This window comes from Salmo salar, chromosome ssa22 (genome assembly GCF_905237065.1).
Source record: "Salmo salar chromosome ssa22, Ssal_v3.1, whole genome shotgun sequence".
NCBI classification, from domain to species: Eukaryota; Metazoa; Chordata; class Actinopteri; order Salmoniformes; family Salmonidae; genus Salmo; species Salmo salar.
Genome location: NC_059463.1, coordinates 12,679,408 through 12,692,322, shown reverse-complemented (window position 1 = coordinate 12,692,322; position 12,915 = coordinate 12,679,408). Strand labels below are relative to the sequence as shown.

The 12,915-nt window shown below is 43.6% G+C and overlaps 1 protein-coding gene across 9 annotated transcripts in view; it reads right to left on the bottom strand.

Moving 5' to 3' along the window:
- Positions 1-12,698, bottom strand: part of si:dkey-264d12.5 (plectin) — a 29,774-nt gene extending 17,076 nt beyond the window's left edge. For 8 of the 9 annotated variants that reach the window (XR_006761348.1, XM_014166274.2, XM_014166278.2 and 5 more), the window contains exons 1-11: positions 12,137-12,698; positions 9,261-9,446; positions 9,008-9,128; positions 8,138-8,361; positions 7,717-7,800; positions 6,801-6,960; positions 4,535-4,606; positions 4,206-4,321; positions 3,970-4,041; positions 3,693-3,778; positions 3,003-3,525 (exon numbers count right to left, since the gene is read on the bottom strand). Coding sequence is in view for 8 of the 9 variants with exons in the window: in XM_014166274.2 (XP_014021749.1) it covers positions 3,003-3,525; positions 3,693-3,778; positions 3,970-4,041; positions 4,206-4,321; positions 4,535-4,606; positions 6,801-6,960; positions 7,717-7,800; positions 8,138-8,361; positions 9,008-9,128; positions 9,261-9,446; positions 12,137-12,160 (1,668 nt within the window). In the remaining variant the exon portion in view is untranslated. The remainder of the gene's footprint in view (positions 1-3,002; positions 3,526-3,692; positions 3,779-3,969; positions 4,042-4,205; positions 4,322-4,534; positions 4,607-6,800; positions 6,961-7,716; positions 7,801-8,137; positions 8,362-9,007; positions 9,129-9,260; positions 9,447-12,136) is intronic. The other variant, XM_014166276.2, reaches the window with a different exon arrangement.
- Positions 12,699-12,915: the final 217 nt, after the last annotated feature.

The following is a 12,915-nucleotide window of genomic DNA, read 5'->3' as shown; positions in this document are numbered from 1 at the left end:
CTGTATACCACCCCTACCTTGTCACAACACAACTGATTGGCTCAAACGCATTAAGAAGGAAAGAAATTCCACAAATTACTAATTACTGTTAACAAAGCACACCTGTTAATTGAAATGCATTCCAAATGACTACCTCAAATGACTACCTCATGGCCTGTTGGTGCGGTATGCAAATGAAGTGGGTCTAGGGTGTCTGGGATAATGGTGTTGATGTGAGCCATGACCAGCCTTTCAAAGCATTTCATGGCTACAGACGTGAGTGCTACGGGCCGGAGGTCATTTAGGCAGGTTACCTTAGTGTTCTTGGGCACAGGGACTATGGTGGTCTGCTTGAAACATGTTGGTATTACAGACTCAGAAAGGGAGAGGTTGAAAATGTCAGTGAAGACACTTGCCAGTTGGTCAGCGCATGATCGGAGTACACGTTCTGGTAATCCGTCTGGCCCAGCGGCCTTGTGAATGTTGACCTGTTTAAAAGGTCTTACTCACATCGGCTGCGGAGAGTGTGAGCACACAGTCGTCCAGAACAGCTGATGCTCTCATGCATGTTTCAATGTTACTTGCCTCAAAGCGAGCATAGAAGTTATTTAGCTTGTCTGGTAGGCTCGTGTCACTGGGCAGCTCTCGGCTGTGCTTCCCTTTGTAGTCTGTAATAGTTTGCAAGCCCTGCCACATCCAATGAGCTTCGAAGCCAGTGTAGTACGATTTGATTTAAGTCCTGTATTGACACTTGCCTGTTTCTTGGTTCGTCAGAGGGCATAGTAGGATTTCTTATAAGCTTCCGGGTTAGAGTCCCGCTCCTTGAAAGCCGCAGCTTTACCCTTTAGCTCAGTGCGAATGTTGCCTGTAATTCATGGCTTCTGGTTGGGGTATGTATGTACAGTAACTGTGGAGACAACGCCCTCGATGCACTTATTGATAAAGCTGATGTGGTGTACTCCACTAGTCGCCTGATCCTCACAAGGCATCCTGATCTCTTTCCGCAAGACCTACATTTTCTTTTTCAGCCAATCACAGGGATCTGGGCCTGGTCGGGTGTCCATAGTATATCCCTCGCGTCCGACTCATTGAAGAAGAACTCCCCGTCCAGTTTGAGGTGAGTAATCCCAGTTCTGATGTTCAGAAGCTCTTTTCGGTCATTAGAAACGGTAGCAGCAACATTATGTACAAAACAAGTTACGAACAACGCGAAAAAACAAACAAAATAACATGGTTGGTTAAGCGCCAATAAGATGGCAGCCATCCCATCCGACGCCATCTTGAAGAAACGGGCCCCTATTGAGGAAGCATTTGGTACTTGGTGAAACTGCTACGTCTATTTGGGATATTACAACAAATAAGTTCCTTCAAACAACGAACACTGTTATTTTTCCCTTGGACATCATTGCACGCAAGATAGAACACCAGAATATGTACAGCAATTTTTTTCCCCACATTGCCGGTTGCTGATCTCCTCTGTTTCATCAACAAAACAAATACAATAACAAAAGGTGCTGGGCCGAACAGTGCGCTGTTTCAGCTTTAAAGCTGATTGTTTTCTAGTGCAGAGCCTGTGGTCTAGTGGTAACACTACAGGCATCGACACTTAGGCTGTGTTTACACAGGCAGCCCAATTCAGATTTTTTCCCCACTCATTTGGTCTTTTGACCCATCACATCAGAGCTTTTTCAGAGCTGATCTGATTGGTCAAAAGACCAATTAGTGAAAGAAAATATCAGAATTAGGCTGCCTTTGGAAACGCAGCCATATGCATTCCCCTGCATCAACCAATGGTTGGGTGCCACGTCATCAACTGGCATCGGGCACTAGATTGCATATGTGGTTAGATGATACATAAAATACCTAACCAGGCATTGTAAGATCTGGCATGCGTCAGCAACACCTGGGCAGAGGAACGTGCCCATACACGCCTCTGCCCATAGACTTGGGTTTAATTCCCCATTCCAACCCTTCAAACTGTTTCTCCCACGTAACTATCTCCCCTTCTGTAATTTCATAACTGTCTCAATTAAGTAGCAAGATCCCCCCCCCCCCAAAAAAAACAGGTTGTTTTCTAATCAAAACATGGATTAACTGAGACTTCCCTATTTAGACAATATCTCTTTAGCCTGGGTACCAGTCTGTTTCTGTTGTCTTTCCACTCCTTTCCACTTCTTGATTTTAGCATGACAAGGATTATAGGAAGTGGAATGTTATCTTAAAACAGGTTCTGGATTTCTGGGTACCCACTACGCATTTACCGTCAGGCTGTGTCTTTTTGACGTCCGTATTATGCGTATTTTATCGATGTCTGGAAAATACGTGTTTTAAACATCCGGAAAATAAGCTTTCGAACCTTTCATTCAGCCACTGAAATGCATGTGATGTCAACATCTGGAAAGGATGTCTAAAAGACATCTTTTCAACGTAATTTTGCTTACTGGGTAATATCTCCTCTACCAGTCACGACCCAGAACAACATGTCCATGCTCCATCAATACATCAACAGCAGGCCTGCGCCCACAGCTACTGTACATAATACACCGTTTGTGGCACACAATGGAGGGTGACATTAAATGAAGAAAGACAGCGCAACCAAGCTGCCATGTAAAATGAATACCCGCTAAATCCATGAAAAACACAGCACAAGCCATTAACATCAGCTGCTTCCAATGGGCCATTGTGTGGGATGTAGACAGTAAAAACAAAACTTTGTTATGCCAGCAGCTCTTAGGAAAGGTAGTCAGGAAAGAGGATTTAAATTGTAAGATGATTTTTAAGATTAAATGTAAACGTGGATTTAAGCAATTTGCTGTGAGATAAGTATGTTACTATTCTATCAAAGTTAAAACTTGTAAGTTCATTCCATTAACAAATGTGATAAATATTGACATTGACAGTAGGCTAGGTCCTAACCATAGACACATAATTGGTCCTAACTAGCCCATTCACACTAATTCTGTAGCCCCTCCTAGTGGCCACAGCATAACACTACATCATCAGCGGACAGGAGTCATCCTCACCTTAAACTGCAGTTCCACCGCCTGACTACTATGCTGCTGCTGCTGCTTGCTCCGGCCCAGAGCTTCATCCAGCTTCAACTCCTCCCTCATATTCTCCAGATGTTCATATTCCTTCTTCTCCTCATCCATCTTAGTCTTCAGCTCCTCATACACCCTCTCCACCTCCTCTTTCTTAGTCTTCAGCTCCTCATACACCCTCTCCACCTCCTCTTTCTTAGTCTTCAGCTCCTCATACACCCTCTCCACCTCCTCTTTCTTAGTCTTCAGCTCCTCATATTCCTCCTCCATCTCCTCTTTCTTAGTCTTCAGCTCCTCATATTCCCCCTCCACCACCTCGGTCTTATCCATCAGCAGCTCCAGAACCTTCTCCTCCTCTTCTCTTTGCTTCTTCAGCTCCTCGTAGTCCTCGTACTCCTCTGCCTTCTTCGTAACGTTCATCAGCTCATCGTATTTCTCCTGCAGCCCCTGCAGTTGACGCCGCACATCATTTAGTTTGTCCTTGGTCTCGGACTGCTGGAGGCGTCTGCATGAAAGAGAGACACATTGCCACCATCTGACAACAGATTTCACTTTCCTTTCCTCTTTCACATTAATTAACTGGAATAACATCTACTAGCAGCCAACACAAATCTGAGACATGTACTGGGTTTGGTTTTGGGCTAAGTTCTAGAGACAAAGTTAAGGTGGGACCTTTCATGGGTCTTGTCCTGGTCCAGGAGCAGTAGTTCTGTTTGGAGACAGACAGTGTGCATCTGAGGGGCGGCTATCCCTTCTCCCTGAAACACACAACACAGCACAGGCAGTTACGTGACAGGAACTGTTAATTAAGGCAATGTTTGAAAGACAAAACCTACTGCACGACCACTTCAATTATTTTTGAAGCAACAGATATTGCTATAAAGATGGTGATATCAATAACTGATTGTAGTTTGATGGGGTCTCATCTCCATACTGCGTTTGGTTGTACCTTAGCCAAGTTAAGCTGCAGTGCTTCTGGGTGAGTCTTAGCCGCATTGTCAGAGTCCTTCATTTTCTCCACCTAGGGAACAACAGTATGTCCAAATGACATACAGTAAATATCGTGACCTTCACCCACCCCACCCCTCACACATTGAAGCCAAAATGACTGCATCTTGTCCATTATCCATTTCTTTATGACAATTTAAGGAGGGGGGATAACTGAATCCAGGAATGGCAGATTACCGTCTCTAGGAGGGTCTTTCTCTCTGCGTCCATGGTGCGCACCCTCGTCCTGAGGGCTCTGATCTCCTGGTCCAGACGATCATTCAGCTCCTTGGCCTTACGCAACTCCACCACGTCTATGGGAGGGACAAAGGGACATTTTACCCTCCAAACTATGGGCGTCACCGTCTCCACATCAGTTACAGTCAGTCAGTCATACTTCTGGAAAAGCCTAAAGCGATACTGTGCAGTTCCTTTGACATTCTGAAAGGCTGTTCTCTGAAAATGCTCCACAAAGGAATATATTTTTTTTAACAGTAATCTTAAATGTAAAGTAAATATCTTCTTACCACATTTCTTGAGCTTTTCCACTTCCTGTCTGAGCTGCTCTACCTCCTCCTGGGCTCCCTGCAGCTCTGGCTCTGGGTAAAGCACACATACACTTATTCAAGACCGATGTCGGAGAAATACATAACACACAACTGGCACACAAAACACGCATACATTAATACCTTCTTCATATGCTAATTTATCACTCCAGTGTTAATCTGCTAAATTGTAATTATTTGCTCCTATGGCCTACCTCCTCATGCCTTTTGCACACACTGTATATAGACTTTCTTTTTTCTACTGTATCATTGACTTGTTTATTGTGTTATTGGCTTGTTTGTTTACTCCATGTGTCACACTGCTTTGCTTTATCTTGGCCAGGTCGCAGTTGTAAATGAGAACAAGTTCTCAACTTGCCTACCTGGTTAAATAAAGGTGAAATAAAAAATGTTTTAAGAAAATACAGTTGCTCTTTTATTTTTTACTTTAGTTTATTTAGGAAATATTTTTCTTAACTCTTATTTTTCTTAAAACTGCATTGTTGGTTAAGGGCTTGTAAGTAAGCATTTCACGTCAAGGTCTACACCTGTTGTACAGTGGGGGGAAAAAAGTATTTGATCCCCTGCTGATTTTGTATGTTTGCCCACTGAAAGAAAGGATCAGTCTATAATTGTAATGGTAGGTTTATTTGAACAGTGAGAGACAGAATAACAACAAAAATATCCAGAAAAACGCATGTAAAAAATGTTATAAATTGATTTGCATTTTAATGGGGGAAATAAGTATTTGACCCCCTCTCAATCAGAAAGATTTCTGGCTCCCAGGTGTCTTTTATACAGGTAACGAGCTGAGATTAGGAGCACACTCTTAAAGGGAGTGCTCCTAACCGCAGCTTGTTACCTGTAAAATAGACACCTGTCCACAGAAGCAATCAATCAGATTCCAAACTCTCCACCATGGCCAACACCAAAGAGCTCTCCAAGGATGTCAAGGACAAGATTGTAGAACTACACAAGGCTGGAATGGGCTACAAGACCATCGCCAAGCAGCTTGGTGAGAAGGTGACAACATTTGGTGCGATTATTCGCAAATGGAAGAAACACAAAAGAACTGTCAATCTCCCTCGGCCTAGGGCTCCATGCAAGATCTCATCTCGTGGGGTTGCAATGATCATGACAACGGTGAGGAATCAGCCCAGAACTACATAGGAGGATCTTGTCAATGATCTCAAGGCAGCTGGGACCATAGTCACCAAGAAAACAATTGGTAACACACTACGCCGTGAAGGACTGAAATCCTGCAGCGCCCGCAAGGTCCCCCTGCTCAAGAATACATATACATGCCCGTCTGAAGTTTGCCAATGAACATCTGAATGATTCAGAGGACAACTGGTGAAAGTGTTGTGGTCGGATGAGACCAAAATGGAGCTCTTTGGCATCAACTCAACTCGCCGTGTTTGGAGGAGGAATGCTGCCTATGACCCCAAGAACACCATCTCCACCATCAAACATGGAGGTGGAAACATGCTTTGGGGGTGTTTTTCTGCTAAGGGGACAGGACAACTTCACCGCATCAAAGGGACGACGGACGGGGCCATGTACCGTCAAATCTTGGGTGAGAACATCCTTCCCTCAGCCAGGGCATTGAAAATTGGTCATGGATGGGTATTCCAGCATGACAATGACCCAAAACACACGGCCAAGGCAACAAAGGAGTGGCTCAAGAAGAAGCACATTAAGGTCCTGGAGTGGCCTAGCCAGTCTCCAGACCTTAATCCCATAGAAAATCTGTAGAGGGATCTGAAGGTTCGAGTTGCCAAACGTCAGCCTCGAAACCTTAATGACTTGGAGAAGATCTGCAAAGAGGAGTGGGACAAAATCCCTCCTGAGATGTGTGCAAACCTGGTGGCCAACTACAAGAAACGTCTGACCTCTGATTGCCAACAAGGGTTTTGCCACCAAGTACTAAGTCATGTTTTGCAGAGGGGTCAAATACTTATTTCCCTCATTAAAATGCAAATCATTTTATAACATTTTTGACATGCGTTTTTCTGGATTATTTTGTTGTAATTCTGTCTCTCACTGTTCAAATAAACCTACCATTAAAATTATAGACTGATCATTTCTTTGTAAGTGGGCAAACGTACAAAATCAGCAGGGGATCAAATACTTTCCCCCCCACTGTATTCGGCGCATGTGACAAATAACATTTTATTTTATTTGAACAGTAACTAGTACCCTAACTAGTACTTAGCAGAGAAAAGGGCTGTGTGAAATCTGGTCTCACCATAGGCACTCTGTGTCATGTGGGCTGACTCTAGCTCATCGGTCAGACGTCGGATCTCTCTGTGGGCCATGGCCAAGCGACGTGACGCCTCCTCCAGGTCTCTCTCTAGACGGGCCCACTCCTGCTCCACACTGAGCCCTGACCCCGGCCTGAGCTCAACCTGGGGAGGGGAAGAGAGCAGACCACACCACTGAGCACGGAGAGGAATCTATCATCGCTGTCTACAGGAGTACTATTGATTTGACGAATCATTCTCTGCAGGAAAAGGTGGAGTCATTTGAAAGATCACTGTTGTGCGGCATTCGCTGTTCCTCACGCCGAGAAGGTTAAACAAGGTTAAAACAGAATAAACAGAAACATTCAATTAAAATTTTTAATTGGTCAAGAAATCACACGTGCAGTACATGCATTTGGTTCAGACAGGATACCATTGACACTAAGGGGTGTAGACTCCAAAATACCCATTACATCCACACACCCAGAAACATGGAACAATGTTAACTAGAAAGAATTAGCATTTTCGTCATGAATCTTGTTCTGGAGGCAGCTCTTCAGAGTGGTCACTAGCTGGTACAGCCACAAAGTCATAAAATCATTAACCCTAACCTTAACCACACCGCTAACCCTAACTTTAAATTGAGACCAAAAGGCATATTTTTGTTTTGATGAATTTTTTCAATGTAGCCAATTTTGACCCATCTAGCAGAAATCGCACAGTTCTGCCTCAAGGACAAGACTCATCCCAATAAACGTCAAGCTGCAAAGAGAACAGGAAAGAGATGCAGCAAACACAGCAATTAGAGGGCATGCACAGGGGTCCCCACACCATGCTGAAGAGTTTCAACATAAAATAGAGCATCTTGTTCAGGCTTGGCTAAGTGTTAACGGGGATGCAGTATTATCTAAATGGACATACTGAGGCCAAAGCCTGTTTGCTCTGAGCTGCCTTGCGGAGTCCAAAGAGCCTCTTCCATGGGCTCTGGCCACGTGAGGGTGCCCCCTTGTGGAAAGACAGTGGAATGAATGAACAGTTTAGTCACAGACAGGGGTCTGGATCATCTTCTCCCTCCATGGTCTTACCAGCGGAGCTGCCGCATGTCCACTGTCTAAGACACCCTGATTTAGCAAATTCACTATAACAACATGAACCAACTATAGTATTTCCATGTAACTATATATCTTCATGTAACATTTGTGACAGTTACTAAACCACTGGAATGAGCTGAACAAGAAAAGAAATGTGACTTCTAAAGTACTTTGGTTAGCCCTAATCCTCTCATCTAAACTCAGTATAATCTTGGACTGAGAGAAAGCATGAGACAGCGAGTTGGTCTCACCTGGTCCATGCTCTCTTTGGGGCACTGAATCTGGGACTGTGTCTCCTGCTGGCTGGCAGAGGGTGTGCCTGCCTGGGCATCGGGGACCTGGGGGTCATTAGGTCTCTCCAGCAGGGAAGCCCTCTCCACCAGCAGGTAGGCCACCTGTTCACTGTGGCTGCTGGGAATCACTTCTGCCAGGCCCTCCTGGTACAACATCTCAGCCACCTCATTCATCTGGGCATCTGCACACACACACACACACACACACACACACACACACACACACACACACACACACAAGAAATTAAACTGTAAGTACAATACCTACAACACTTCACTTAAAAGGGGACTATTACACATTGATAAGGACACTAATGACACTGATATGACAGGGAATGAGATACACATTGATAAGGACACTGATATGACAGGGAATGGGATACACATTGATAAGGACACTAATGACACTGATATGACAGGGAATGGGATACACATTGATAAGGACACTTATGACACTGATATGACAGGGAATGGGATACACATTGATAAGGACACTTATGACACTGATATGACAGGGAATGGGATACACATTTGAATCCTACACACAAAGAACCATATGTGCGTTTAGATTGTATTTTTATAGACTTTGTAAATCATTATAAAAAGGAAAAGATGTATGAAATCCAAAACTAGAAAGTATAATTGAAAGAAGTGTGATGACATGATCGTTCAATAATTACACTTGAGGTGGTATACACATACCAAACAAAGACACTTGACAATATCAGATTATTTTTTTTTTTAAAGCAACGTGGTTATTCGTTGCAAAAGTTAATTTGTTTCCACAGGGTTACATTTTTCACATCTTATCTGGGTTCTAGGTCCCACCTTGCTGGAGTGTCAGGCGTTGCAGCTGGGCCCTGAGGACCTCATTCTCCTGCTCGTACTCCTGGGCCAGGGCATCCCTCTTCTCTGATAGGCTACGGATGTGCTCCAGGTACCTCTGCACCTGAGATAGACACATATCATCAGCTCAGGCCCTGAGCTTTGGCTGAAGCCAGATGAGTGAGTTCATTGAGATGAATGTATGGGTAGCCTGTACAGTGTAGCATCACAGACAAAACTCTAGATAATGGCTCACCTCGGCCATCTCGGCAGAGTGGCGTGCTCGTAGGCTGTCCAGGTCATGGGTCACGGCGACGAGGCGTCCCTCGCTGTGCTGGAACAGCCTCCATAGGAAACCCAGCTGCTCCTTCACTGAGGCCCCGGGGGCCATGCCCTCCTCCTGCAGACAGAGGACCACCAGCTCCAGTTCCTTCTGCTCCTCCTGGGGTTAACATGACAGAGACAACCACAGAGATCAGACACTGATAGGCACCTTCTATTGAATGGAATGTCTCAATGCTGTTTTTTGTAATTGCATTTGTAATGATTGACTATCAGCTGGAAAGCAAATAGCTGCTATGAAGATGGTCAAAGGCAAAAACAAAGTGAAACTCGGAGACCACATTCTCCTGCTTCTCCTCCTGGGCTAGAACATCCTTCTGCTCAGACAGGCTGGGGATCTGCTCTGGGTACTGGCCAATGGGCTGCACCCGAGAGACACTTAACAGCGTCTCAAGGTATCAAGGCCGGCTTTAGGCAACATGACCCTGTGTTGAGAGAGATTAGTGCTCTCTCTGAGACTAATTTGATTTAATTGAAGGAGAAAATGCTGAACTTGTCAGATCACCTGCCTTGCCAGGCAGATTCTTACCTATAAAAGTTTTAATATGAAGCCTGTCAATGGCACTTTGATGAGGAGGCATGGACTGTATCTCTGACACATACAGTTCAAGTCAGAAGTTTACATACACCTTAGCCAAATACATTTAAACTAAGCTTTTCACAATTCCTGACATTTAATCTGAGTAAAAAATCCCTGTTTTAGGTCAGTTAGGATCACCACTTTATTTTAAGAATGTGAAATGTCAGAATAATAGTAGAGAGTATTATTTATTTCAGCTTTTATTTCTTTCATCACATTCCCAGTGGGTCAGAAGTTTACATACACTCAATTAGTATTTGGTAGTATTGCCTTTACATTTTTTAACTTGGGTCAAACGTTTTGGGTAGCCTTCCACAAGCTTCCCACAATATGTTGGGTGAATTTTGGCCCATTCCTCCTGACAGAGCTGGTGTTACCGAGTCAGGTTTGTAGGCCTCCTTGCTCGCACACGCTTTTTCAGTTCTGCCCACAAATGTTCTATAGGATTGAGGTCAGGGCTTTGTGATGGCCACTCCAATACCTTGACTTTGTTGCCGTTATGCCATTTTGCCACAACTTTGGAAGTATGTTTGGGGTCATTGTCCATTTGGAAGACCCATTTGCGACCAAACATTTAACTTCCTGACTGATGTCTTGAGATGTTGCTTCAATATATCCACATTATTTTCATCCTCATGAAGCCATCTATTTTGTTAAGTGCACCAGTCCATCCTGCAGCAAAGCATCCCCACAACATGATGCTGCCACCCCCGTGCTTCACGGTTGGGATGGTTTTCTTCGGCTTGCAAGCCTCCCCCTTTTTCCTCCAAATATAACGATGGTCATTATGGCCAAACAGTTCTATTTTTTGTTCATCAGACCAGAGGACTTTGTCCCCATGTGCAGTTGCAAACTGTATGGCGGTTTTGGAGCAGTGGCTTCTTCCTTGCTGAGCAGCCTTTCAGGTTATGTTGATATAGGACTCGTTTTACTGTGGATATAGATACTTTTATTCCCGTTTCCTCCAGCATCTTCACAAGGTCCTTTGCTGTTGTTCTGGGATTGATTTGCACTTTTCACACCAAAGTATGTTCATCTCTAGGAGACAGAACGCGTCTCCGTCCTGAGCGGTATGATGGCTGCGTGGTCCCATGGTGTTTATACTTGCATACTATTGTTTGTACAGATGAACATGGTAACTTCAGGCGTTTGGAAATTGCTCCCAAGGATTAACCAGACTTGTGGAGGAGTACAATTTTTTTTCTGAGGTCTTGGCTGATTTCTTTAGATTTTCCCATGATGTCAAGCAAAGAGGCACTGAGTTTGAAGGTAGGCCTTGAAATACATCCACAGATACACCTCCAATTGACTCAAATGATGTCAATTAGCCTATCAGAAGTTTCTAAAGCCATGACATCTTTTCTGGAATTTTCCAAGCTGTTTAAAGGCACAGTCAACTTAGTGTATGTAAACTTCTGACCCACTGGAATTGTGATACAGTGAATTATAAGTGAAATAATCTGTCTGTAAACAATATTTGGAAAAAATACTTGTGTCATGCACAAAGTAGATGTCCTAACTGACTTGCCAAAACTATAGTTTGTGAGCAAGCAATTTGTGGAGTGGTTGAAAAACTAGTTTTAAACTTCTGACTTCAACTATAATTTATGAATGTTTTTTCCACATCTCATGCACTGCACTGTTCAGTATGAAAAACATACAGTTAGTTGACTTTCTCAGAGGGGGTGGGTTAAATGCAGAAGACACATGTAGGTTGACTGCATTCAGTTGTGCAACTGACTAGGTATCGCCGTTTCCTTCCTCTGTGGTGACTATACTGTTGAGACTATGGATCAACATGACTTTGGGAAACAACTGTTGGTTATTAGCGTCAGCTGCAGTTGGGATAGTCCGGAGAGGTTTGCCTGAAATGTGCAGCTGTTTAAATGCCCACCAGACCTTCCCAACTATTTTAAGAGTCGTTTTTGGAAAGGAATCTTACATTTAGAATTTACTATAAGGAAAATGCCCAAGGTAAATCCTGTTAAATCAAGTCTGCGGTTAATGACAGTTGATTTTAGTCATCATTCTAGTTTGCCAGAGAAAGTCTGTCACGGAGGGTTTGTAGCCTAGATACTGTACTCATTCTAAACTTATTTTGACGGGTTGTCAGAAAAGTTGAATGGTAAATGTTGATCAACAGTTGCAAATAGTCTGGTATAAAGTCTTCAACATCAAATTGTAAAACTATGAAGGAAAGAGGGACTTACCTCACTCTGCTCCGTATCTTCCATGATAGGCGAGAAAATAGTAATCTTCCAGTTATTTCGAGTTATTTAGGCGTTTAATCCGCAAAAATACATACGCGATGCGAAACATATAAGTGATTTGCTTCTCCCCCAAAAAATGGCTGGAACAAACTCGCTTTCTAAAGTGGAACACATTATCGTTATGCGTCGCAACAATGTTGCATTGCATTCCAGAGCCACGGATCGCGTAATAAGGCATTGAGCAGTTCACGGGTTTTTAGTTCGGACATGGCTGAATACAAAAGGCGTTAGCAGACCTACTGTAGAAACACTCATCCAGAGAGACGCATGGACTACGACTCCCAAGCCAGCACTATTTCCAAACAAGGATACGTTTTTTTATAAGGCATTCTCTAAGTCCCTTCTCTTTATAAACCTTATTTCAAAACATGATACGTTTATCTATTCTATTTTATTGTTAATTTTACGTGTCATGATCGCAGTTATTTTTCTGTCGTCTGTCTTGGTATGCCACGGATCAGTGCACAGTTGGTCTCACTCCCTTCCCATCATTGGCTACCGTTATTTTTGACTGGGTGGATTGTTTCTGGAGTCGTGAACGCGCACCGGGATACCAGCGCACCATTCGCTTCTATTTTCTGTCTACAGAATATGAACCATCGAGAGAAAATACATATACCCACGCCACCATGGACTATAAATCTGTTTAGAATGTGTACGTTTTTGTAGCCAACTCTCCCAATCATACTATTCCTCATGTTAGTTGAATATGTTTTATA